Here is a 25,773-nt window from a genome sequence, read left to right as displayed (position 1 = left end):
TATGATTTTAATTGTATAAATATTCTTTGTAGACTTTTTGGAAACTGTAAGTTTATACACTAGTCAATAAAATTATGGTAGGAAGTTACTATTGCAGATGAAAGAACAGCATTTCTTTGGGGACTGAGTTTATACAATATTATTTTTTTTACTTGGAAAAATACTACTTTCACCAAATAGTACTTGTATGAACTGCATAGTGGAACTGGTTTTAGTACATAATTCATAGTATATTTCAGGGTTTTTGCAGAAGCTTACCTTTTCCAGTCAATATCGTGTGTGAATTATTTATTTCACAAATAATCTGAGCACTTTGGGTTTTGTCCAGTTGAGTTCCTGCACACTCACCCTGGGGAAGTGAGGTTTGATCATAGCAGTGCTTGCACAAAGGTGTGTGCAATCCATCTTCTGCATGATTTTGTCTGAATTGTTCCCAGAAAATCCATGGGCTCAAACATTATGTTTATAGGTTTATGCCCAACAATTCTCTTGATATGTTGTAATTTATTGAAAAAAGTTTGAAAGGTTAAAGTATGTATGTACACATACATACCAGTTGTATAGACATTAAGATATACAATGTTCATTTTCTGGTGCCTGTTGAGTTTGAACATAATACTTTTTTCTATTGTTTTAATTTGTAGATAAATTGCAGCTATGGCTGCTGTTTATTCTGGCATTTCTGTTAAGCTTAAAAGCAAGACTACTTCCTGGGAAGATAAATTAAAACTAGCTCACTTTGCTTGGATTTCCCACCAGTGCTTCCTTCCAAATAAAGAACAAGTAAGTTTAATTTGAATCTTACATTTTATTTCAGCCTAAATTATTTATCACTTGTGTAAATTACACTTTGTGAAAATTGCATATTGACAGTTATAATTTTAAATGCTTAGCATAAAGGCTGGAGAAGCAAACATCATTGAAAGTTAAAAATAATGTCAGTGGGAAAAAAAGTAATGCGTCAGGTATTTCATTAACAAAGTTTTTCTGATGGAAAACCTCAGTTAATATTTCTTTTATGTTTGAAAATATCTCTTATTTTTTGAATTAACTATATGCATCAGGGGACAAATTGGGAATTAGATGACAGTCTGTTTGTAGCTCCATTTGTTTGTAGATGCAAAGTGATACTCCATAAGCAATTGCTTGTTGGTGCTTTGGTAAACATCTGTAGAATTTGATAATTGAAGGTTGGAAAGTAGAGAAGCTTTAGTATTTGTAGTAAGTCATTCTAGTAATAGACTAGGAACCAAGAAAGATACCATTTTTTATTAACATTGCTCAAGATTATTTGGCTAAAAAAATACTACTATTCCAGTAGAGACAATAGTAAAATGAGCTCATGAAAGTGGGTTAACGTACACCCATATGCCAGCATTAAAGAGACAGCACATAATGTGTCAAAGATAGATTACGCCTGTTAAATGATGGTGCAATACAGTATTAGAGCACTCTCAGATTTGGTAGTTTCTAAACCTGGTTGCATCTGAGAATCAGCTTGGCAGCTCAAGAGTTACCAGGCAAGTGCTGTATAGGGTCTGATGAAAGGAACAGTCATGGCAGGCAGTTTGATCAAGGGCTTTGCTATCCTTCCCCTGAAAGATATCTTTCCCTTTAACAAGTGTCACAATTTGTATGTGATTGACAGTTCTGGTCTCATGGAGCCAAGAACTCACTACCTTTCCTCATGTTTATGAGTAAGGTAACATCACAGCAATAGAAACTATATAGAGTCAGTCCTTTTCATAAACCTTATGTGCATTATTTCACAGATGACTGTGTCTTCTGGGTGCAGTAAATAGATTGAGAGGTGAAGCACCTCTCATGGGAGGTGTCTTTTGACTCATTTTGCTTTTGTGAGTGATTCATTTTGTGGCCATTGTCTTTTGACTCTTTTTGCTTTTGTGTGTTATTCATTTTGTGGCCATTCTGAGCAATTATGCTTCTAACTTTTAAAATTTGGTGTAATTTAGAGAAGTTAGGATTTAGAAGAAAGTTAGGGTTTTACTTGAAACTTTTTATTGACCCCAGATGAAAACAAAATTAGTATTTTTCTCTTTTTGTTGATTACTTTATGAGCATTGTAATATATGAAAACATTTATGTAAGATTAATTTTTTTTAAAGATTTATTTATGCATACAAGAACTGGGGTACAGGCCTGAGGTGCAAGGGGTGAGAGGATTCACCAGAGACAGAGTGGGGAACAGAACAGGCGGATCTACTGAAATACACTGCTGAGGGGAGCAGCGGGTGAGTCAGGAGAGGTCTGCCTCACCATGTGAGTATCTCCCTGGCCAGGGATCAAACTGGTGTTGCAGTGGCTACGGATATCTTCATAGGTTGCGTCTTAACCCCTTATGCCACCAGGGAGCCCCGTAAGATTAATTTTAAAGCAGAGTTTATTATTTTTTTTCTCCTGGAGATTGAATTTGACTATACCTGGAATGTCTCTATAAATGTCCAGCGTCTTTATTTTTTGGTGAAGAAATTTATTTCCAGAGTATATTTCTTCCAAATTCAGGTGTTACTTGATTGGGCAAGACAGTCTTTGGTTGCCTTTTATAAGAAAAGACTTGAACTGAAGGAAGACATTGTTGAAAGACTTTGGAACTATATAGATAACATTCTACATAGCAGAAAATTGCAGAATCTCCTCAAGAATGGAAAGACAATTGACCTTCAGATTTCCCTAGTCAAGGTAATTAATTGTGTTGTCCTGTATGTGTTACATGTATCTCTGTTGATTTCCTGTTAATGCTGGAAGTTTGTTTCAGGGTTAATCACTTGAAGATGCAACAGTGTCAAACTAGGAGAGTGAGTAGAAGGGAATACTATTATTAAACTTACACCACTTGATAGTTATTGAATGCATACTACATGTTCTCAACTGTGCTAAGCACTTTGTTATTTAATATTCAAGAAAAACTTAGGACTGTTTTCATGAACTGGTCGTTGATTATCTTTTAAATTGGGAAAAACATCCAGTAAATTATACTACTTTATGATTTAAAATTTCACCTTTCTGTTGGCCTTGAGGGACAGCAAAGGCCAAAATCTGCATAGAACTTTCCTCAGGTTTTTGACTGAAAGTGATTTTAAAGTCTCAGACCAGAATTATGAAATTCATTGTCAAAACAGTAGTTTTAAATACTATGAGACTCATTATTGACAATAGAAAGCACTAATAATGAGCTGGTAATGTGCTCATTACAAGCCAGTAACTGGCTGAAAGTCACATATCTGGTTATTGGCAGGATTGGGATTTGAACCAGATCTGCCAGATTACAAAGTCTCTGTTTTTACTACCATGCCGCCTCTCCTAAACACGTATGCAGGCCGAAAGTCAGTAGAGGTCAGTTACAAGATTTTAATAGTTGAATTGCTTGAAATTATGTTCTATATTATGTGTCACTTTTAGAAGTAATAGACTAGTGGTCCCTAAAGTGGGTTATTCAGAATGATTCTTTGGGAGTGTGGAAAGAATACCTTATAATAGCTTATGTATTTTTTAAAAAAGTCATTTTAATTTTTATGTACTCTTTATAATCATATAACATATTAGTGCTATAGTTCTTATACAATTTGAGAAGAAATTATCCTCAAATGATTCTGTTGGTTGTTCTTATTGGATATAACATGGAAAAAGATTTTGTAGGCAAGTTGTCTAATCAGAAAAATGTAGAAAATACTGAAATAGTATATTGACATATAAGTGTCCACAGCCAGCAGTTATTTGGGTGGAAATAATCACACCCATATAATTGTAGTACTGATTACTGTAGCCTTTAGGAGAAATCTCATTCTTAAAGGCTGTAAGACTGAGAGAGCAAGCCACTTAGCCTGTGAGTGAATTTAGGAATCTGCCCAGCCCTCGTAATTTCTGGTGTTTGTGAATTTCAGAATTTTATAAGTAGTAGATTGTGCAGGAACTGGCGACATTTGCTTTCCTCTCTGAGTGACTTTTGCTTTGACTTTTAAATAGAAACAATATAATTGACTGTTAATAATACATTTTGTACCTAAGGTCACTGTAGCATCTAAGCTGAATTCCAAGTTTCAGATCTTGGAAAAGTGATCTTTACAGTTTAAGTCTTACTATCCCTTTAAAAAGACATAGCAGATTTATAAGGACTCTGATTCCTTTTTGAACTTGTATTGGTAGGAGCTAGATGTGTTAATGAATTAAAACAAATGCTTTGCCTGCCTTTGGTGAGCTAAGTCCATTAAGCCCATTTAGATGTGATAATATGGGCATTTCTTTCTCATCAAGATGAGGACAAGGAATTGATTCTGTTGTGTTCTTTTGTGTGTGTGTGTAAGTTTAGGGTCATTAATGAATTTTCTTTTTTCATGCTCAGACCATCAATGAGAGAATAACCGACTTTTCTCTTTCGGGATCCCAAAGAAACATCTGTGCTGTGCTGAGCTGCTGCCAGGGCATCCTCTCAACGCCCGCCCTTGCTGTCATTTACACAGCTAAACAGGAGCTGATTGTGGCCTTGCTGAGCCACCTGTGCTGGCTGGCTTGTAGGCAGCCAGAAGGAACCGTGGTAGCCCAGTTATTTGAGGTCATTCACCTGGCCCTTGGCCATTACCTCTTGATCCAGAAGCAGCAGGTCAATCCACGACGTGCCTTTGGAGAGGTGACTGGACACCTGCTGCAGCCCTGCCTGGTTCTGAGGCACTTACTTTCAGGAGGCACATGGACACAGGCCAGCCATGGTCAGCTGCGGCCAACATTGAGCAGGGATATCAGAAATCAGATTGAGACCATGCTTCGAGGTGGAGCTTTTCAGCCTGAGCTGCTCTCATCCTACAAAGGGGAGCTCCTTGACCAGCAGCAAGATGACTCAAAGATGGGGACCATGAAGAATCTTCTAGCTCCCTTGGATACCGTGATTGCCAGACTGGTAGATGCTGGTTACTGTGAACCATCTCTTCATGCTGCTGTTGTAGCCAATTCAGTGGCTTTGCTATATAAGCTTTTTCTAGATTCTTATTTTAAGGATGGGAACCAGTTTCTCTGCTTCCAAGTACTCCCGAGGCTGTTTGGCTGCTTGAGGATTTCACACTTGAAGGAAAAGCAGATAAAAACCCTGACTATGTCAGATTGGACCACAGAACTCCTGGTTGTGGAACAGCTGCTGAACTCGGTGACCACCAACAACATCTACAACATTGCAGAGGATAGAATCCGGCATGGAGAGACTCAATTCCACTTCTACCGCCGTTTGGCTGAGCTGCTGATAAACCATTCACAAGCATCTGTGCCAGCCTGGTTCCGCTGCCTCAAAGTTTTGATGTCCCTGAATCACTTGATTTTAGAACCAGATCTGGATGACCTGCTGGCTTCAGCGTGGATTGATGCAGAAGTAACAGAATTTCGAACCAAAAAGGCCCAGGAGATGCTTATTCACACTCTCTTCCAGACGTATGCCAAACTCCGACAAGTATCCCGATTGTTTGAGAAAGTTTTGGGGGTGATCTGTCTTCCAGCTGCGGAGATGCTGAGGCAACCTGTACTGGCCTCGGGCCCCTCCACAGTGCTCTCTGAGTGCCTCTTGGAGTTGCCTCTGAGTCAGATCTTGGACACTTGGTCCCTCCTGCTGGACCAGTTCCAGTCTTTGGTTTTACCTTCTTTGCAGACTGATGTGGACATGGCCCTAAAGTCACTGTCCCTGAGCTCCCTGCTACACTGCATCATGTTCAATATGAAGAGCCTGGACAACAGCACACCTCTGCCTGTTGTCAGACGAATGCAGCGCACCATGGAGAGGATGCTCCGAGAGCTTGTAAAGCCCCTGCTGGACCTTCTAGACCCTCAGGGCCCAGAACCTGAGTTGTGGCTCCAGAAGGTTAGTGACTCTGCACTCCTGCTCGCTTGCACCTGGGCCCAGGTTGACACCATGCTCAGTTTAAACTGCAGCCAGTATCACTCTGTGGCTGAGGCCCTTCCAGATGTTGATCTGGAGATTTCCGACCTCCCTTCATTGCTTCCAGGTATAGAAACACACCTTTGGAAGAAGATAGAAAAGTTGACAGCACAGTTTGATTCCCTTGGCAGGCATTGCTTAGAACAGCTCTATCTGCAGAAAATGAAACGGACATTAATGCATGCTGGTTTCCAGTCTGAAGGAGCTCTCCACGCTTTGAGGCATGATGCTGCCTACATTCTCAGTGCTGGCAGAGATAGCTTGAATCATAGGGCAGCAGCTTCCTGGGATGGCCAGGTAGGGACAGTGAGTGCACTCACATACCCCATAGCACACTGGCACTTGATTGTGTCGAATCTCACAATTTTATTGCCCTATCTTTATCCAGATGATATGAAGTACTTGGCGGGTGTCCTGCTAAGCACTCTACCTATAAGCAAAGCCCAGGAAGGCTCAGCAGATGAGGAGCCACATATCACACTTGAAAAAATATCCCAGGCTATTTTTCACAGCCCTCTCTTTCCAGAAATGCAGTCCCTTCATTCTGCTTTCTTAATGCGCCTGTCTGCAAGGTGTACTAGTATTTTGTGTTCTGGCGCCCAGACTGAAGCATGCCACCTCCACCAGCAGTTGCCTTGGCTTTTTGAAAAGGACCACGTGGTTGTGACTCTTTGGGAAAACAGGTTTGCAAAAGTTGGACCTGAAGGTGTAGAGAAAAGAGGAGAAATTGCCCAAAACTTACTATCCTTGATCAAGAGTGACTTCCCCATTCAGCTGGAGGGAGAACAATTAGAAAGCATCCTGGAGCTTTTGGAAGTTATTTCTGCTCTACAACTGGATAGTCTCTCGACTCCCTATCACCTCCATTATTTTCTTGTGTTACTCTCCATGACCATCGCGGAGTTGGGAGACTCTTGCTCCTCCTCACTCATCTTGAGGTTTTTGATGACTTGCTACCAGCTTCTGGGCCATCTACAAAGGGGGAAAAGTGCCCGCTCAGTGCTCAAGATTATGTATGCTAGTGATATTTTTGAGATTGTACTGACCTCATTGTTCAAAGCCAGTAGTAGATTTCCCATTGTTGTGGATGACCCCTTTTGGTTGGAATTCCTCCAGGTGGTAGGGACATTCTTAGAACAACTGATGCGGATGATTGTCCAGATAAAGCTGAACTTGGTGCTCAATTTTGGGAAAATCGTTGCTTTTCTCTCACATTGCAAACTGTATACGGAAGCAACTTCAGGCAAACAGTTGGAAAATCAGAATCTTCTGGGCAGGCAGCTCCTTCTGCTGTCTTTAACCAAGTTGTGCCAAGTCCTGGGGCCTTTTGTCAGAGAGCCAAAGCAGCAGCACGAGGTCCCGGAAGGGCTGCCAGAGCTGTTGCACCAGGCCATTCTCCAGACCGGAGCCCTGCTGGAGCTCTGCTCTGCGGGCAGGGTGCAGGCATGGCGCCTTCCTGCTGCCTTCATCTCCTCGGTTGTCACGCTCTTAGAAGCACATGTGGGCCAGGACTCCGGGTACAGACGGCTGGAACTTTCCCCAAAGACTGATGGCACGCTGCTCTCCCATACTGCCCTCTACCAGGCCGTGTACTCCCAAATACTGTCAGAGTTGCCGGGGCTAGCGGGAAACATTCCTTCTTTCCAGGCAGCTGTGCGCTTTTTCACTCTCTTCTTCTTGAAGCCAGAACTCCATCCCAAGAAGGATTCTGTTTTTACCTCCACGTTTCATTCTGTGAGAAAAGTTCTCGCAGGTAAGATATTTTCTCTTGAGCTAATTCTGTACTGTACAGCTTTTGGTAAAGGGGTAGCTAAGGGGATGGCAAGGTGGGTTGCTGCCCCTGTTCCCCCTTTTGGAACAGGTGTACAAAAGGTACCACCTGGTGAGCAGTGAGGATACCTCCTTTCCAGTTGACTTCCAGGGATTCACCCCCAGCGCTTGCGTCCTCTGCTGCAGAGTAGTGGACCCGCCCGTTGTTTTCCTGCTTTTCACAGTCTTGTAGGTGTGTTTAGCACCCTGGGTTTTTGTATATTTTGGGGATTGTCCTGGCTTACAGTTTTGAAACCCACTACTGTTCTCTTACATCCCGGCCCTGGCTGATCGTGTCCATCTTACTAGGTGACATTTCTGGATCAGATTTTCAGTGCCATCAGTTGACTTAAGAAAGATATAAAATCTGTCAACTTTTAAATGCAAAAGGGAACCTCATACAATTCCTTGCAGACTTGATTTCAATCCCAGGTCTCAGTGTGGTGCTCAGCCATTGCTGGGGCTTTGGTGCTAATTGGGCAAAGGCCCAGTTGATGTCATTGTGGCGTTTAGTCAAATGTCACTCTTCCAGGCCAGCTAATCAGAGCCACAAGCCGGGCCAGGCTTTTTATTCATGAGGACTAGGTAGCTGCTGTCCCCCAGGTCAAAGGATAATGGGCCACATTTCATCCCTGACTGTGTTAAGATAGCACATGTCACACAACACAGTCACCGTGTTCTCTTTTTGTTTTGATTGTTATTGAGGTGTTAGGGTTAGTTAGGTAGCCATTGGAGGTGAGGTTGGGGAGGCCATCAGCCAAAGCTAACCCTTAGAACACATGGCTGTCTGCTGCCCGGTGGAGAAGCTCTGACAGGCGAGATGGGAACAAAGGCACATTCAGATAGGAACGTGTTAAATGGGTCCTTGCAGGCGGTAAAGCCTCCTGGTCTGCCTGGGCCAACGCCAGACTGAAGTGTGGCTTGAATAACTCTGCTCTTGTGTCTCTTTCAATAGCCTTTCCGTCACTGCCTTGATTGTGGATCGACTGAAAGGCTTTGTTGTCACATGTTCTAGCTTATTCTGGCAGCAACTCTTTTAGGGAATGCTGTTCACCTTCTCAGTGGGGGCTAAAATTTAGTCTTTTATTAATGCTAGTTACAATGTTGAAATAAACAGCCTAAGAAGTGGCAGCTGGTGGTCTGAAACTGGTCTCTGTGACACTCCCCACCCCCCTTAAAATTTTTTTTCTTTCTTTAGGCAACATTGATTTACAACAGAACATGATTTAGGGGTATAGTTCTCACCTCCTCAGTTGCTTGTCCCCACACCACAGCCACCAAAACACCCATAATCCCTTATCAAAGACAATTGGGCCCCTCCCCTGTTTGTTCCCACCTCCACCTTGCCTCTCTTTCTAACAGCTTATTTCTAACAGTCATATTTCTAGGGTTTTTGGGGGTTTAGTTTTACCAGTTCCTTTGTTATTTTTTTCCTCTATGTTCCATATGAGTGGAATCATTCAGTACTTGTTTCTTCCTCTTACTTCACTTAGCATTATTCCCTTCAGTTCCATCCATGTTGTTACAAAGGGCAAGACTTCGTCCTTTTTTACAGCTGAGTGGTATTCCTTTGTGTGTGTGTGTGTGTGTGTGTGTGTGTGTGTGTGTAAACACATACTGCATCGTCTTAATCTGCTTCACTGTCAATGCACATATTTAGGTTGCTTCCATAACTTGGCAATACCCCTTTGTTACACAGAAAACTCTGTCCTTTTCCCTCCAACCTGAGTTGAGGTGGTCTCTAAGTACTGTGTCCCTGATGTATTGTGCCTTTGAGCCCAGGGGCAGAGCCATGGTTGTGGTGGTAGTGATGGTGTGGTGTGAGGCCAGCTGCTCTGGGGCCCCCTCAGATCACAGGCACTGGTGTTGCTGCTGGATCCAGGCCTCATATACTGGAGCTCTGTTAGACTCTGCCTGGAGACAATACTGGAGTTGTGAGAGGTCTGGAAGAAAGGCCAAGTGAAGGGTGGTCCAAGATTTGGGACAGGAAGGAGTGTTAAGGTTGGCTGTGGATATCTGAAAAGTAGCCATCTGTATTCCCAAGTGATTCAGGTGGGTTTCAGCTCATAAAAATGAACATTTATAAGGAGTCCTTCTGATGGTGGAATGGACTACCTCAATTCAATTACAAAAACCATTGCTTAAAACATGGTTCATGTTTGTGTGGAGCTATATCCTGTTAAGGAGATGGAGTGTTGATGTTGGCCTCTCTAGTTAAGTAAACAGACATTCACACAAATTACATGAATCACAGAATAATGAAATGCTCTAGAGGGATCCAGAGCCATGGAACTTTGGGTTGAGAGACTGCATGCAGGCAGAGCATTAGTAAATAGTGGTCTTGGAAGGATGGTAGGACAGGTGGCCATGGCAGGGGGTGCTAACATGTGGGGTTGACACAGTCATCTGTGTTACTTGCCAACCACAAGAGTTGGGGCCCTGTGCCCTTTCACTAATGAGGGAAGTGAGGCTCAGAGAGGTCATGAGTCCAGGGTCTTACATCTTGTGGGAAACTTGAGCCTAGATCTTAATCTTGCAAAGCCTTTGGAGTCTGCTGCTGCCTATTTCATCACTGGCTACCCTGGCTTATTTCTCCTGTCTATTGTTTATCACATCTGAACAGCTTTGGTTTTTTTTCCACACAGATCCTGCAATTCCAGCTCATGTATTTCAGGATATTGAACCTCATTTGGGAATCTTGTTCACCCAAATGTTAGAGGTTGGGACCACGGAGGACTTTAGGATGGTGATACAGTGCATCCTGCAAGGACTAGACGTCAGTAATGCATGGAAGGCGGACGTGCAGGTGGGTAGCTCCTTTCTCCCTTCATGGTAGTCACATAAGTGACATTAGCTTAAGTGGGAAAACTTATTTGAGAAGAGGTATCACCCCTAGCACTAAACAAACACAGAATCAAACGGATAGAGCCTGTAGGCAAAGAGGGAGCTTACAGAAGGAGCTCTGGCCTCTGGAGAGGCCTGGGACCTCTCCAGTGAAAGGGGAATTTTTTAAATTATAACTCTTCTTAGTATATTAAATACTAAATGTTATATACTCTTAATATTGATACACAGAAAAGCTATATTCTGTTCAAACTTTGCTTAAGACCTCTCCCATCATAGTTTTTGAAAAACCTGACTCGATTTGGTCACACTGCCCAAACCCCATCTGAGAATCACTCAGTTTAATGGGTTTCCTCCTTTTTTTTTTTTTTTTTATAGAGGCATGTTTTCTTTCTTTCTTTATTTGTTTGTTTGTTTGTTTGTTTTGTTTATACATGCACTGGGTACAGTCAGAAGCGCGGGAGGGTGAGAGAATTCACCAGAGCCAGAGCGGGGAGCAGAGCAGGCAGAAGGACCGAAGTACACTGCTGAGGGGAGCAGCGGGCGGCAGGAGAGGTCTGCGCGCCATGTGGGATTCTCCTCCGGTGGCCGGGGAGCAGCCAGGGATCGAACCTGCGCCACAGAGGCTGCGGGCAGCTTCGCAACCCAGCGCTCAACCGCTGCGCCACCGGGGAGGCCCTCCTCCTTTTTTTTAAAAAAAGATTTATTTATTTATTTATTTATTTATTTATTTATTTATTTATTTATACAAGCACTGGGTACAGTCAAGTGAGAGAGGGTGAGAGAATTCACCAGAGCCAGAGTGGGGAGCAGAACAGGCAGACTTGATGAAGTACACTGCTGAGGGGAGCAGTGGGCGGCAGGGGAGGCTTGCGTGCCATGCGGGACCCTCGCCCGGCGCCCGGGGATCGAACCGTGCTGCAGAGGCTGCAAGCAGCCTCGCAGCCCAGCGCTCAACCGCTGCGCCACCAGGGGAGGCCCTTAACTGGTTTCCTTCTGAACTTTGCACCTTAGATTATTTTCTAGTTGCTAATCAAACCCTGCATTTGCATTGGGCCTCCCCTGTTTTGGAGCGCTGTTGCATGGAGCTCACCAGCTGGAGTTTGTGCCTAGACAGCTCTGTGCCCTGGACCTGTGAGACGTTGCCCCACTTACACAGGAGGGACAAGGGGCCAGGTTTTCAGATCTTCTAGTTCTGAATTTTTTCCTGTCTCATAATTGACTTCTTGACTGCTGGTGACCATCAACACAGGGGTTGGGTTTGATTTGGATGGGAGGAATGCTGGAGGTGGGTATTTAGGTCAGGGGGCTCAGCAAGGAGAACTCACATCGCCTTTATGTGAGCAGGAGGCCTGCGTGGACTGGAGCTCAGCTGCTCCACGGCAGCATCCTCGCCCCTGGGGCACTTGCCCAGCTCTTTCTCTCGGAGTCTTTACTGTGTGCCCTCTCACTGACTGTGCCATGACTTTGAGAAGGCCTCTTAGTTTCCTTTCAGGAAACCAAGGCAAATCCATGCATTTTCATTTAAACTGGTCAGATAATCTGAGATGACTCAGCATTCAAAGATGGAGAGGTGGGTCTGTTTGGTGGCGCATGGGGTTAAGATGCAACCTATGAAGCTATGGGCAGCCACTGCAACACAAGTTTGATCCCCAGCCAGGGAGTTACTCACCCACATGGCTCAGCAGACCTCTCCTGACTCACCTGCTGCTCCCCTCTGCAGTGTATTTCGGTTGCTCTGCCTGTGCTGTTCCCCACTGTCTCTTGGTGAATCCTCTCACCCCCGCCCCCCGCACCTCTGGCCTGTGCCAATTCTTGTATGTGTAAATAAATAAATCTTTAAAAAATATATAAAGATGGAGAGGATTTGGGTAGAGTGACCCAGAGTTGGGGACATCATGGAAACAGGGTGGAGGGTGGCATATGCACAGGGCAGTGAACATGTTGGACTGCTGGGAGTGGTGGGCATAGACATGTGAGAAATTGGACTGGCAAGGGGTGCCAGCCACAGGCCATTGGTTCCTGCAGACAGGAGGGAGGTGGTTCCCGAGTTGCAGGCGGAAGTGGGAGGTGAGGAAGTAGGCATAGGATAGACCCAGCCAGAGGGATTGAGAGAAGGAGAGTAAGAGCAAAGGGCCAAAACCAGGGTTTTGTGGCTTGTGGGTCTGCAGTGTTAGGGGAGGAGGAGGCTGGCGTGAGGCTGGCATGAATGGTGGAAGATGCCCAGCATGGGGTCATACCTTACTGATGAGGGCACTCAGTGACGGTAGTTCACTTCCCACAGTTTGAAACCATCACCTGTGATCCTGGTGCCTAACCTTAATTGTTTTACTTTGTCCATGTTTCCTTCTGCCTCCTTTTCCATCAGTGTATATGTTCTTGCCCAGGTCAGTCACAACCTCAGTCACCCCCTTCGGCACTGACTTGACGAGATAGGCTCTGTATACTCAGATCCCTGTTCCTGTTTGTGCCTCTTTTTACTTCATTATCTGGTGCATTCATATTTGGTTTAGTGGGATGACTACTGGAAAGGTCCTTCAGTTGCCCATTTCTGCTCATTTTACTCATTTATTCCCTCACTGCTTGGTCATGTAAAGGACATTGCCCTCCGAACTTAAACCAAACCAGGTTCCGTCCTTGCCTCTGACACGGGGCTTCTAACAGACCCGGCTTTTTCACTTCAGCACCAGTGACTGGACTTCTTCCAAGGTGGGTTTCTTAAGAGAGTTGGCTATTTCTGTTGCTAAGTTTTTCCCCTTTTGCCCTAGACCATTTTGTCAGCTGTTATGTTGATCAAGTTGCTTCTGAACTGTCTGTCCAGTGGAGAGAAAGCGAGTATGTTCTGGCGTGCGTGCCCCCAGATCATCACGGCTCTAACTGTGAGTACCCCCGAGAATTGTGTTTTCCTCATCACCTCTCTCCCCAGAGATGGAGGCAGGTCTTTGCTTCTGCCATTTTCAGGTTTTATGCTGAATGTGTTTGTAGGGTTGTGTCCTGAAGAAGACTGAGAATGCTTTCTTGTCAGTGTATCCTGTCAGTGCTTCTGTCTGTCTGCATGTGCTGGTGTCATCAGTGGCAGACGTGGTGTTAGTGGCGGTATGAAGGGCCACTGGGAGCACTGGGGAGCCCTCGATGGGCAGGAAGGGAAGGAATGTGGTGACAAAATGAGACTATTGTGGAGACAGTTGTATAGAGGAGATGAGAAGGTATTGGAGGGTTGGCTTTATCCCCACAAAATTTTGTGGTCATTTAGCGCATTAGTGATTCATTTGTAGGGGTGTGTGTGTGTGTGTTTAAAGTCTATGAATCAGGTGAGCAAAAATTGACATTATAGAATGGGATAGTAATCTTGCAGATAGATCATTGTTACAATCCTTTCTAAATGTTTGATCTGGCGTCTGGTAAATATATACTAGCTTCATTAAAACAAAAGCTAAGTTCAAATTGGAACTGTCTCTATGTTTCTAAAGAGTCAGGCATCAATATTCTTTTCTTGAACTGAAAAGAGTAGTAGCTGCCTTACCATTGTTTTTAGACATAATTCCAGCTTAGTGCTACCCACCTGAGAGAATTGCTCTGGAGCAACATACTCTCAGGGCAAGAGGAATGAAGAAATACTGTTAATATTCTTTCCTGTTCTTTTATCTCGTTGCTTTGTTATTTTCCTGGGAATCTGCATTGGTGGATGAATCCCCTTTATCTAGTATATGTAGTGGACATCAGCGAGAGGAGTGCAGGGGCCATAGTGGAGGAAGAGGGTCCTCTGTGGTGCATGGTTAGTGTTGTCAGTAAGCATAGTTGGTCTGTATTGACATAAAACCTAGTCTGGAAACCACTATGGTAAATCTAAGGGGCATAACATGAAGTGAGCCTAGCAGAATACCCAGGAAAAAAAACATTGCGAGAGATAGGCCCAAAAGGCCTCACCAGGGGTGCTATTTATAGGTGGCAGTGAAAGGGGGACCACATGTAAGCTCTCCTGGGTTACATAGGGAAGTCTGTGAGCTATCTTCCACCTCTCTTTAAATGCTAGAATAATAATTTAATGTTTTTAGAGCTGGTTTTTAACAAATGAAGTTTAATTATAGTCCTGCAGAACTAATGATCTTTTGGGGAAAATATGGTTATGTTTGTCTGAGGTAAAGTTTTTCTGTTCTGAGAAATTGGATGAACTTTTTTATAAGAAATAATGTCTCTTTGTGGTAGATAAATACAACCAAAAGTGTGGACTGAAATGGGAAGCCCATAGTAGGTCGTCCTTGGAGATTAAATCCCTGGCCTTCAAAAATAAACAGACAACTATAAACCAGAAGCATTCTGCAGGGGAGAGGGAGAAAGAGGGATCAAAATGAGTGAGGGAAGAACACAAGGGACTATTGGTGAAGGTGCATGTGTGAATTGGTGGTGGAAATTCTGTGGGGATTACACCTGAGAAAAGATAGCAAACATTGTAAAAAAAAGTGAACAATTAAGTAAAATATATATAAATAAATTATTAAAAAAAAATCCCTGGCCTTCATGTCTTTTCAAGCTGCCACTGACCACTCCAGTTCATCTTGACGTCTGGACAGTCATATTTGTCACTTGAGTTTTTAACATCTGTCTGCTTCAATTTTTGTGTTATTTGGGGGGAAATCATCTTTGTTTCCTTGCCTTTATTCCTTCTTGCCCCATAGCTGCAAAACCGAGAGGCTTGTCAGGAGCAGCCTGTGCCCCTCAACGTGGTTGGGCCCATTTTGGATGTTCTGGCTGCGCTGCTGCGGCAAGGGGAAGACAACATCAGCAACCCACACCATGTCAGCCTGGCCTTCAACATCCTGCTAACGGTTCCTCTGGACCACCTGAAGCTTCCCGAGTATGGGACCATTTTCCCAAAGGTGCACAACGTGCTCTTCTCGATCCTGCAGTGTCACCCAAAGGTGAGGGGGAGGAGGAACAGGGCACCAAGCAGCCTTTTTCTTCGTTAACAGGGTGATGTCAACCTTCAATAAAATGGCAAACTAAACTGTTGCAGGGTAATAAAAAAATGACTTGCTAAGTAAACTGTCTGGCTCCAGTAATTTCCAGGGCCAAAGTGGTTTTTCAAGCACAGATATACTTAATCCTCTCATAGGACTCTCTGAGTGAGCTCACCTTGGTTGGATCTGATGTTTGAATAGTGTTTGTGTGCTGCCTGGCTAAGGAAGCTCCGTACAAATGACTCGTTTTTTTTGGTAGTCCATGTTTGTAACTGTCTGTCACTGGCTTAGATCTTTCTTTTTTGGATTTACGATTCAAATGGGTATAGGAAGTGAGGCATAGTTTTGTAAATGCTGCCTTTTATATTAAACTGAGACCAGCAATAAATACCCCATGAAAAAGATCTCAGTTCAGGCTGGCATGTGTTGAATATTTGTTCTGTGTCTCATTTTACCCCAACGGCAAGTCTGTGAGAGGTGGTAATCCCATTTTGTTGGCATAGAAACTGAGGTTCAGAGCAGCTAAATGATTTGACCAATGTCACCCAGCTGAGTCTAAATCTTGGATTCAAGACTGTTGGTTTTTCAGCTAGCTTCTTTTCACTGTGCAACTGCTACAGATAGGATGCCTGGGAACTCATAAGCAGCAAAGATACATTTACACAGGCACATTCGAATATTTGTAAGTGTTTTAGGTTATAAGGTTAGAGACCTGCCAACAGTGCAGTTTAAAAAAAATTATTCTCTGTCCAACTAAGACATTCATGACATTGGGACTCACTCCAGTGCCTTCCCCACTTAACAATTGCCTTTGGCCCTACCTATTGGCATCTTAGTTATCAAATCTCTCTGCTGATGGTGAAATTTTTATATGACCATAACCTATAAATGCAAAACAAATCAATTACAAACAAATTGCAGATCTTGCAAAAGATGCAGGATTTCATGCAGTTGATGAAAGTAATATTAGAAAGCTATGTGAATCTCCCACAAAACCACAAATAAATGACATTTAACAGAATTAGACCATTTAATGAAAGGTGAAAATTGACTAAGATAATCACATCATTACAATAAAGAATGATGTAACTAATAATGGTAGCTCGCATATGTTGCCAGCGGGATAGAGTCAGGGGGAGAAGGTAGCGCTGGTGATGATGGCATAATGGTGATAAGAGCACCAGGCTACAGTGCGAAGGTAAGTCTTAAGGGTACATAGCAGGAGGTCACACAGCCAGCGTTCCCAGCAGAACAATCATAATTGGTGCTGCTGTGAGCACTGTACATGCTTTCACTTATTTAACACTCTTGTCAACCTATTAAGCTCATTTTGCAGAGGAGGAAACAGGCACAGAAAGGTTGACAGTTGGTCCAGGATCACATGTTAAGCCAGGGCGTGAATCTGGTGTGTTCCTGAACTTGGTTTCTGAGAGGCCCTTGGAAAATTTGAGGAAGCTCTGCAATGTTTTTACAAAAACAGTGCTGAAATTGCTGCAACAGCTGATACTTTGATATGAAGGGTGTGTTATGCCATGAAGGATTTGTTTGACTAAATCATACCAAAGTGAAGAATCCCAACACGATTTACTCTGTGTTCGTTCTAAGAATTAGAGCAGCACCGTCCAACAGAATGCCTGCCATGATGGACATATTCTCCAGCTGCTTTGTCCAGCACAGAAACCACTAGCCTCACGTGTCTCGACTAGGTCTGGGTTTTAATTTTAATTAAGATCGTTTTTATTAATGTGGCTTCATGGCAGCTCTGTTGGACAGTGTGTTGTTTTGATCACAGTGTAAGGATAGTTGAGTATAGAAGAAGCATGTTTTACAGTTTCAATGTCATTTTTCCAGGTAAAAGCCTAGTCAGAACTTTGCACTAAAAATGAGAAGTTTAACTCCCCATTTTAAATGGATTGCTTTATGTAGTCTTTTTCCTAATGCCAAATATACTTGAATACATTGGCTGCTATTGTTCTTCCTTTTATTTATTTATTTTTTAGAGATCTAATTGACTTTACTAAAGGATTTATGAATCCAGCAGCATCCCATCTAGATACCACAAGGGCTCACACTAAGTTGGAGGTATTTATAGATGGAAAGAGCTCGGAGGCTGAAGGGCCCTTTCCATGCTGTGCTCTGCCATTGCCATGCCCCTGCCTCAGTTTACCCTCCTGTCGAATAATGATTCTGGTGATCTGACCTCCCATGTCTCTTCCAGCTCCATCACCCTGACTCTCCTCTTCACAGGACTCATTCTTGGGGGAGACTGCTCTAAGAATCAGAGTTGAAGATAACAGTTTCCTCCATGGAGCTATTCTCCGTGTGCCTAATTTTCTTTATTTCAGCTTAGGGAGGGAAAAAGATTAATTTGTAGAAAATTCAGTTTATCTTCAGTCAGATTGGAAGCTAACCCCAAATATTTCCCAGAAGTTGTGTTATAGTTACTGAAATAAGTAGTTAAAGTAATTGTGAACTGTCCTAAAAAATGGCAATCATGTTTGGGTATAATAAGATAATCTTTCAAGTATAATCTTAAAGATAGAATATAGGATAGACCATTGGGCCTCAAGAATGAATTATCTATTATATCTAAATTTAGGCTTCTACTTTGGCTGGAGAAAAATCTCCGCAGGATCCAAGGTTTACCCTAGAACTAATAAATTCTGGAAGGATTCTGCTGAATGGCTTGGATATCTGCAAGCATCACCATTTCCTGGAAAAATCAATAAAAGTGCTCCACCAGTTAATCTACACACTCAGAGGAGTGGAGGTTTTAATTCTGGATCCTGAAAAATCCACTCTAGAACTGAGAGAAGTACTACATTTCACAATTCGCAGACCTCACGACATGTTCTTAACAAAGGTTTTTCATATTTCCTACCAAACATTTCCCCATCTGAGAAAGTTGGGGAGAACCTTTCCTCCTGAACCCTGTATATCCCCCTGAGGAGTAAGTAACTCTTTTAAAAAATAACAACAGAAAAGTCAATATCTTACTGCTTCTGTTTTTCTCCACATGCGCATGAGTTTGCCCTTTTGCATGGAGGGGCATGGAAGGGGAGAATGTACACTTCAGGTTAATCCTAGGTGACTTAAAAGAAAAGTGGAACTTGAAATAAAGAATTACTACATTTTTTTAAACTTACATTTGTCTATTATTACTACAGGTAATGCTGAAAGCCATCCCTTCTTTCTTGAACTGTTTTAATAGATTGGTGTTTTCAGTTATTCATGAAGGACGACAGAAAGACAAAGGTAATTCAGAGCAGTAGTATGAAATATGCAGTTTTAAGTGTGTTTATCATGTGTCTCTGAGCACATACGTTGCTGAAAATAACACTACCCAGTTGAGTTTAATTAAGAGAAATATTCATATAATATTCAAATAATGAAAAAAAATTTCCAGCTCACCTTTTTTTCACTTTACTATATCCAAAATAGTGACTGCATTTGACATCTTATTGAAATAGTGTTTTCTGGGGGAAAAATGTGTCTCAATTTAGGAAATATTTACTCTCATAGAAAGGGAATAAAAATGACTAGTCTCATTGCTGTACTTAAGGAGTTTATAGTGTAGCATTTATTATTTATTTATTTATTGGACAGAAAGGGGGGATTTATTGAAATACACTGCTGAGAGGAGCAGTGGGCGAGATGGGAATATTTAAATGAAACAGGCCTCATTTTGGAAAAGGGGTAAGTTCCTGAAGCTTGTCTCTTCTTGGCAAGGTCAGATTTGTTTACCAATGAAGCAAACTGCCATATGGCAATAGCATAAATTAGGTGGGCAGCTCTGTTTTTCAATCTTGAAGTTTGTTGATTCCTGCTAAATTTCTAATTTGGAGAAGATCCTCATTATTTAAAAATTTGCATATAAAGTGAAACTGTATTGCTCCATTTCAAATTTGCAAACCACAGAACAGCCTCATACCATAGCATGTGCTGAGAGTGAGCGTGAGCACCAGTTACCTGATGGGGGGCTCGGGGTACACAAAGGAAGCTGGCTTAACTCAGAGGGGAGGGTGCTGGGGAAGACCCTGTGGCAATAGTTCTAGACTGGCTAGAAACATTTGAGTGGCACTCAGCTTCTCCCAGTGTGAATCAGTTTAGTAGGTTCAGACCTGTAGATTTGTCACAGCTACTTAACCCAATTAACTTGAGAGAAAAGGTATAGTTATCAGTGGAGTGTAATTTCCAGGTTATTCTGCTTGGTTTGGGGATCAGCCAGTGGCACAGTTGGGTATTTCGCTTGTTCCTATACGCCCCGCAGAACGTGTGGCAATGTAATATTGTAAATATATTTAGGAGCAGGATTGGAAAACAGGCTCTGTCTCCTATGCTAGCCTTGGTCAGTCAGTGGTGGTTGCCGATAGCTCTGTGGAGGCCTCTAAAATCATGTCTGAACTCAGCAAGAAAGAATCTCTGTTCTGGCTAGTGATGTCTACCTAGACAGGAGAGCTGGCAATGTAGGGAAGGCTCTCGTAGGCCTTGGTGAGCAATGGTCAGGCAGAACCCTGGTCACAGGCTGTATGTGATTGTAAATGTGTCCTGTGTCTGTTCTGAAGGGCCATGGGGGATAGCACATTGCTTGTGCTCAGCTCTGTGCTATGTCTTTGTTCATGTAGCTCAGTCACCTCCACTCTGCCAAGACTCTTTTGTCTCGTGGCTTATCCATGAATTTAGAGTTTTAACCATTTATTCTTTTGTTGGTATCTAATGCAGTCTTTTTAACAACCACCCACTAAATCTGTGGATATAATAACAAATGCCAGGTATTCATGTTATGAATTGCATATGTATGTTGAGCAGTCTGGAAAAAAGACAAGAAATGGTTTTATATTAGGTGTTAAAGTGCCTCACTATATTGTCTATTGAAATGACCAGTGATTGTTGACAGTTTGCTTAATTTAACAAAATTTCATCATCTGAAAGATTGCTAACATATAGGAAGTGTGTATGTTGAAGGTCTTAAAAAAGACTGTATATTCTCAAAGTCAAGTTTATTTGAGGTAAAACATGTAACAAAATAACTATTTAAAGTATACAATGTAGTAGCTTTTGCTAGGTATATACATATAGGACATCATTCCCTCTTATAAACCCTTACTCCTTCTGACCCCAATCTCAGACAATCATTGATCTGTTTTTCGTCTTAGTTTCCAGAATTTTAAGAAAATGGATATGTCATTCTGCCAAGGAAGGCTCCCTGCCATGTGCTGAGTTTCGTACTCAGACTCTGCTTCAGGGGGCAAGTGGAGTGTGGGCTGCAGGATGTCTTAGACTACAAGCATTCCCAACAGGAATTTGTTAAGAAGGGCCTAGATGGTCCCGGTGGGAGGAACTAGGAATGAGAAATCTGGGAAGACAGAGGATATATAGTAATGATAGCTGGGTTTATACCTATCTGCGTATAAAAGAAAAATCTTACACAATTTCTGAAATGTGAAGGCAGAAAGACAATATAATTGGGTCATCTTATTTTAAAGATCATATGATGTAAGTAAATCATTTTGAAAGAATTTTCCATTTTAAACCTTGCTTATAGAGGTCCATCTCCTTTTAAAACACAGTAGCAATCTGAGATTTCATCCTAAAAATCTTGATTGTAGTTAGACTCTTTAAAATCTTATGGACTCTTGTTCTTTTATGTGTTCTTTGTGTATAAATACTTGGACATAGTGTCTCTTATTTTGTCTGCAAATAATGGTTAAAGAGTCTGGAAGAAATGGAAGATTTGAGATAATTTAGGGGCTATATTAAAAGTATAAAGAAAAACTACATTAGAAAAGTTACAATGCATGGCTTTTGAAGTAATCAGTTTGGAAACTCTTCTTCCATAGGAAGCTCTGATGACTGGCCAGTGATCCTAGAGTGTGCCCGCCTGGTGGAAAGGATGTACAGCCACATCGCAGCTCGGGCTGAAGAGTTTAAGGTCTTCTCCCCCTTCATGGTGGCCCAGTATGTCACAGAGGTGCAGAAGGTAAACTAAACTGTCTCCCCAGTGCTTTCATTTATAGTTGTGGCCGAGGGTCTCAACCCAGCGACCGGTAGTGTGTTGGTTCTGCTGGTTTGCTTCTTCTTTGTCATGGTGTCCAGCGCACCCGCAGGTAGTTAGCATCCCCCAACTGCAGAGTTACTGTGCGTGTTAAACCAAGTCCCGTTAAAAGGCTGGCAGTGCCGGGTCTATAGAAGATATTCAGGACCTCCTAGATCTCTCTCTGTGCTCTCACACAAGCCCCAGGGCCTGTTTTCTTAGTCTGTAGTGCTAAGGGAGATGAAACATTGCCCAGGTCTGAGGACAAGAGCTTTTGTGGGACCAGACTTAATGGAGAACAGAAAGTGGGGTCTTGGGGTTCCTCTGCAACAGGGGTTCATGGATCTACACTCTGGTGGGGGGGGGGTCTGTCATGCATGTGCCTCAGCTGCTGTCATATACCCAAGACGACATGGTGGGGATACTGCTAGATTTGCTCAGTTAGAGTAAATAAAAATACTTTTGGCCCAGTGACTGATTTTTGGACTCAGTATTATGGATAATCAATTCATTGTTCAATAGTGATTTCACTTTAGAATGTCAGTGCACTATTTTCAAAGTTCCTCTAGACCCTATGTGACCCACAGGGTCATGACAGCATTTCATATCTTATTTTGTCTCAACTGAATGTTAGAGGTTGAACGTACAGTGTGTTCATGTGTGTATCTACGTGCGTGTGTAGACATGCATTTATACCGTTTATATTGTTTTACATAGAAAAACCATTCTGACCTGGTTCACTCTAAAAATCTTGTAAAATTAATGGTAAGTCCACTGGTAAACTTGTCATGTTACAGATTTCTGCATTTCTCAGCAGGGGTGGGGTGGGTAGAATTGGGCTTCCTCAGCAAACCTGACCCCATTTCAGGATGGATCTAGAACTATAAAATAATTTTCCAGCCCACTGTCTCTGTTTGCCACAGCCAGTGGCCATCTCTGTCATACATGGCAGGTAGTGGGCTGGGTGGGGAGCTGGGAGACACTGGGGAGGGGGGGATGGGCAGTCCAGCCCAGGGGTGTGCATGGGGTGCCCACCAGGTATCGTGTGCATAAGAGCTGCCCTCTCCATGCCCCTCTAGTCATCGTTGGAATGAGATGTGGTCTTGGAATTTGGCTTCCTTGAAATTATTTAGTATTTTTATAGAATCTTAATATTTCTCAAGTACTCAGTCATTAATTTATAAGCTTTTGCTGAAAGAACAGCTGCCATTCTTTTCTGTTTTGCTGAAGAATAAAATGAGACATAGTGCTCTCACCTCACTGTAGGGATCAAGAAGGAAAGCAATAATTTGAACCCGTAAGATCACTAATTATTATTCTGAAATTCACTTGGATTTCCTGGCCTTATTATTTATGTCTATGCTCATCAGTTTTGTTTTGTTTTTTAACTTCTGATCTTGGAAGCCAAAGGTCTTGGAGAGTTATCAAAGGCCGTAGCATCCCAGAATCCATTGGCAGGACAGTCTATAGCTTTCATTTGTTTTTAGTTTGGCAACACAGAAAATATTCCATATGCATTAGAGGTTGCTGCTGAGAAAACTGTAAGTCTTCAGAAAGACATTTATAAGTTTAATCAAACACCAGATAGCAAGTATAGCTAAATAAATCTCCTTTGTACTCCCCTACTATTTCTGTGGTGTGGAGGTGTTGGTGAGGGGTCTGTTGGGAGCTAGGATCTGTGAGACTCGTCAGTGAGAAGCAGTGACTCCTGCAGACCTCCTCCTGCCCAAGCAGTCACCCTAGAGGCGTGTCAGGACAATGATGGCTGCTGTTATCTTCCCTTTTACCCATAGATCATCTTTGCAACTGCCCCCTGTGCTGCTAGCTAGAGCGCTGTACTCTCACCAGGGTCCTTTGAAACTACTTAGAGATGTTTTCATTCATTGATCAGTGATCTTACTGTTGTAGAAATTGACATTTTTTTTTTTTTATACGAGTTGTCAGAACCTAAAGGTGTGAGTAGTTGTGTAGTCTCAACACCTCTGGCCTTCCTGGTACCTGCCAGAGCTCTGTGTTCTGCCTGTATTTTCACTATTGAGATACCATGGAAGAGAACTGTGATGACTATGGGCTCCAGACTCAGACCGCCTAAATTTAGATCTCTGTTCTGCCATCATGAAAGTTTCTTTACTCCTTTTTTTTTTCTTCCAGTTTTATTTATATATTTTACACTGCTGTTCATTTTTGTATAGTGTTTAATTTCTTTTCTCAGGTGTTAGCCCCATAAAATTACCACCACTAAGACACCTATGACCCATCACCACAGACTCTGTGCTCTTCCCTCCCATTTTAACCGGCCTCTGATGTCTCCTACTTATTGTTTGCCTGCTAGTTTTGTCTTTTTTTTTCTCCTGATCCCTTGTATGTTTTCCCTGTGTTCCACCTGTAGGTGAAACCACCTGATATTTTCTTTTCCTTCTGACTTATTTCACTGAGCATAATCCCTTCCAGCTTCATCTGTGTCGCTGTGAATCGCATGAGTTTAGCTTTTTTGATTGCTAAGTAGTATTCCATTGTGTGCACATACCACATCTTCTTGATTCAGTCATCTGGGGGGCATTTGGGTTGTTTCCATATTTTAGCTATTGTAAATAGTGCTGCAATGAACATAGGACATTTCACTCCTTTTCGATTCTTTGAAATGTAATTATTTGTTTGGTGAGTGATGAATGGAAAATGAATGAGCAAGCAACTTTAAAATTTCTCACACTACTAGTAAAATTAAGAACTTTTTGTGTTTTCTTGGTTTGTTTTATTTTTTCTTTCCCTACTTAATACCCTAACTGTGACATCACAGACAAACCATTCTACCTTTGATCCTTGAGTGTTCTTACCATCTCTGAAACAGTAAAATTTAAGATGTTCATCTGTCAAAAAAGCTTTTGAATTACATGAAAATGACCATAATTTTGGAGCATCACATTATCTTAATGACAGAAGCAAATGGCCTCTTTAGGAATCTACCTCCTACTGGTTGCCTTGGTGAATCAAACTTTCTCTAGTTAATAAAAGATGTCCTCACTGGAAGCCATGTAATTTGCAGAGAGGCATTAACTCCTCCACGTTATCAGGACATTAAGAAAGCATCAGCCAAATCCGAGGCCTGTCAACTGGAACCTTCTTACTGCTTTTTGGTGTTAGCTCTTGGGGTGCTCAGATTCTGCTCAGCACCAGGTTCAGCTGAGCCTTTTGTAGCTGTGGCAGATGTGAATAAAAGTTGTTCTTTTGGCTTTTTAGATGTTGCCTGAATCTGTGATCTGAAAGTTTGTGTGCAATATCACCTGATACAGTCAAGTTGGAGCTGGACTGCCCACTCCTCCTGGGCCCCAGATTTAATCAGCCCAGAATTTCAGGAAAGATTTCGGCACAGAGTGCTATCCAGCCATTCTGTGCCAGCTAAGAGTTTAGGGCCCATTGTGCTACAGTTGCCAGAAATAAAAATACTAAGTGGTAGTCATAAATCGCATCTGATGCTGGATAATATAGTGAGACCTAATTACACTAATATAGGCCTAGCAGTGATCTGTTTGGAGAGTATCAGAGCCACCCACCTTGTAGTTGGTGGGGGAAGGGGTTTTGTAGTAAACTTTGGATATGTAGTAAACTTTGCTGTAGTGGGTAGTATAGCTTCTAGCCTGATTGACCATGTGGAACAATTTGACACAAAGTGCAGGTACTTGTTGCAGGATTTTCAAATTTAAAGATTCCAGTTTTTAAATGCCCTAGAAAACACAAAGCTATCATTTATTGAATGGCAGAGCTACCACTGTGATTTTGTGATGTTTACATCCAGGTTTTTGTTTGAGTTGGCTTCTTTTTCTCCAAAATATAAACTGTCAACATATGAATATTCAATTATTTAAGTTCTGTGCAAAATGATATTTTAAAAAGTATGTCTTTTCTCAAGTTGGAGGCAGAAGTGAAATTCCTAGCCAGGCCTGGAGGGCTTGGTGACTGCCTGTTTGCTGTCACAGAGCAGTGTCTTCTTTTCCCAGGTCACCTTGTACCCAGCGGTGAAGGGCCTTCTGCAGGAGGGCATTTATCTCATCCTGGACCTCTGCATTGAGCCAGACGTCCAGTTCCTACGGGTGTCGCTGCAGCCAGGACTGAGAGATGTCTTTAAGGAGCTGCATAATGACTATATGAAGTACCACAAGGCGAAACAAGAAGGCGAGAGGAGATACACGGCGTAA

The 25,773-nt window shown here is 42.4% G+C and overlaps 1 protein-coding gene across 1 annotated transcript; it reads left to right on the top strand.

Annotated features, from left to right (window-relative positions):
• Positions 1–657: 657 nt before the first annotated feature.
• URB2 (URB2 ribosome biogenesis homolog) lies at positions 658–25,773 on the top strand (the record flags this gene model as incomplete). Its single annotated transcript, XM_084253718.1, has 9 exons — positions 658–783; positions 2,524–2,700; positions 4,361–7,688; positions 10,390–10,550; positions 13,357–13,467; positions 15,265–15,507; positions 18,714–18,801; positions 21,387–21,526; positions 25,576–25,773. The coding sequence occupies 9 exons, from the start codon at positions 658–660 to the stop codon at positions 25,771–25,773; spliced, it is 4,572 nt and encodes a 1,523-aa protein (XP_084109844.1).

Source organism: Talpa europaea (assembly GCF_964194135.1).
Source record: "Talpa europaea genome assembly, chromosome: 14".
NCBI classification, from domain to species: Eukaryota; Metazoa; Chordata; class Mammalia; order Eulipotyphla; family Talpidae; genus Talpa; species Talpa europaea.
Note: the sequence above shows the minus strand (reverse complement) of the source record. Positions and strands in the feature narration are given on the sequence as shown.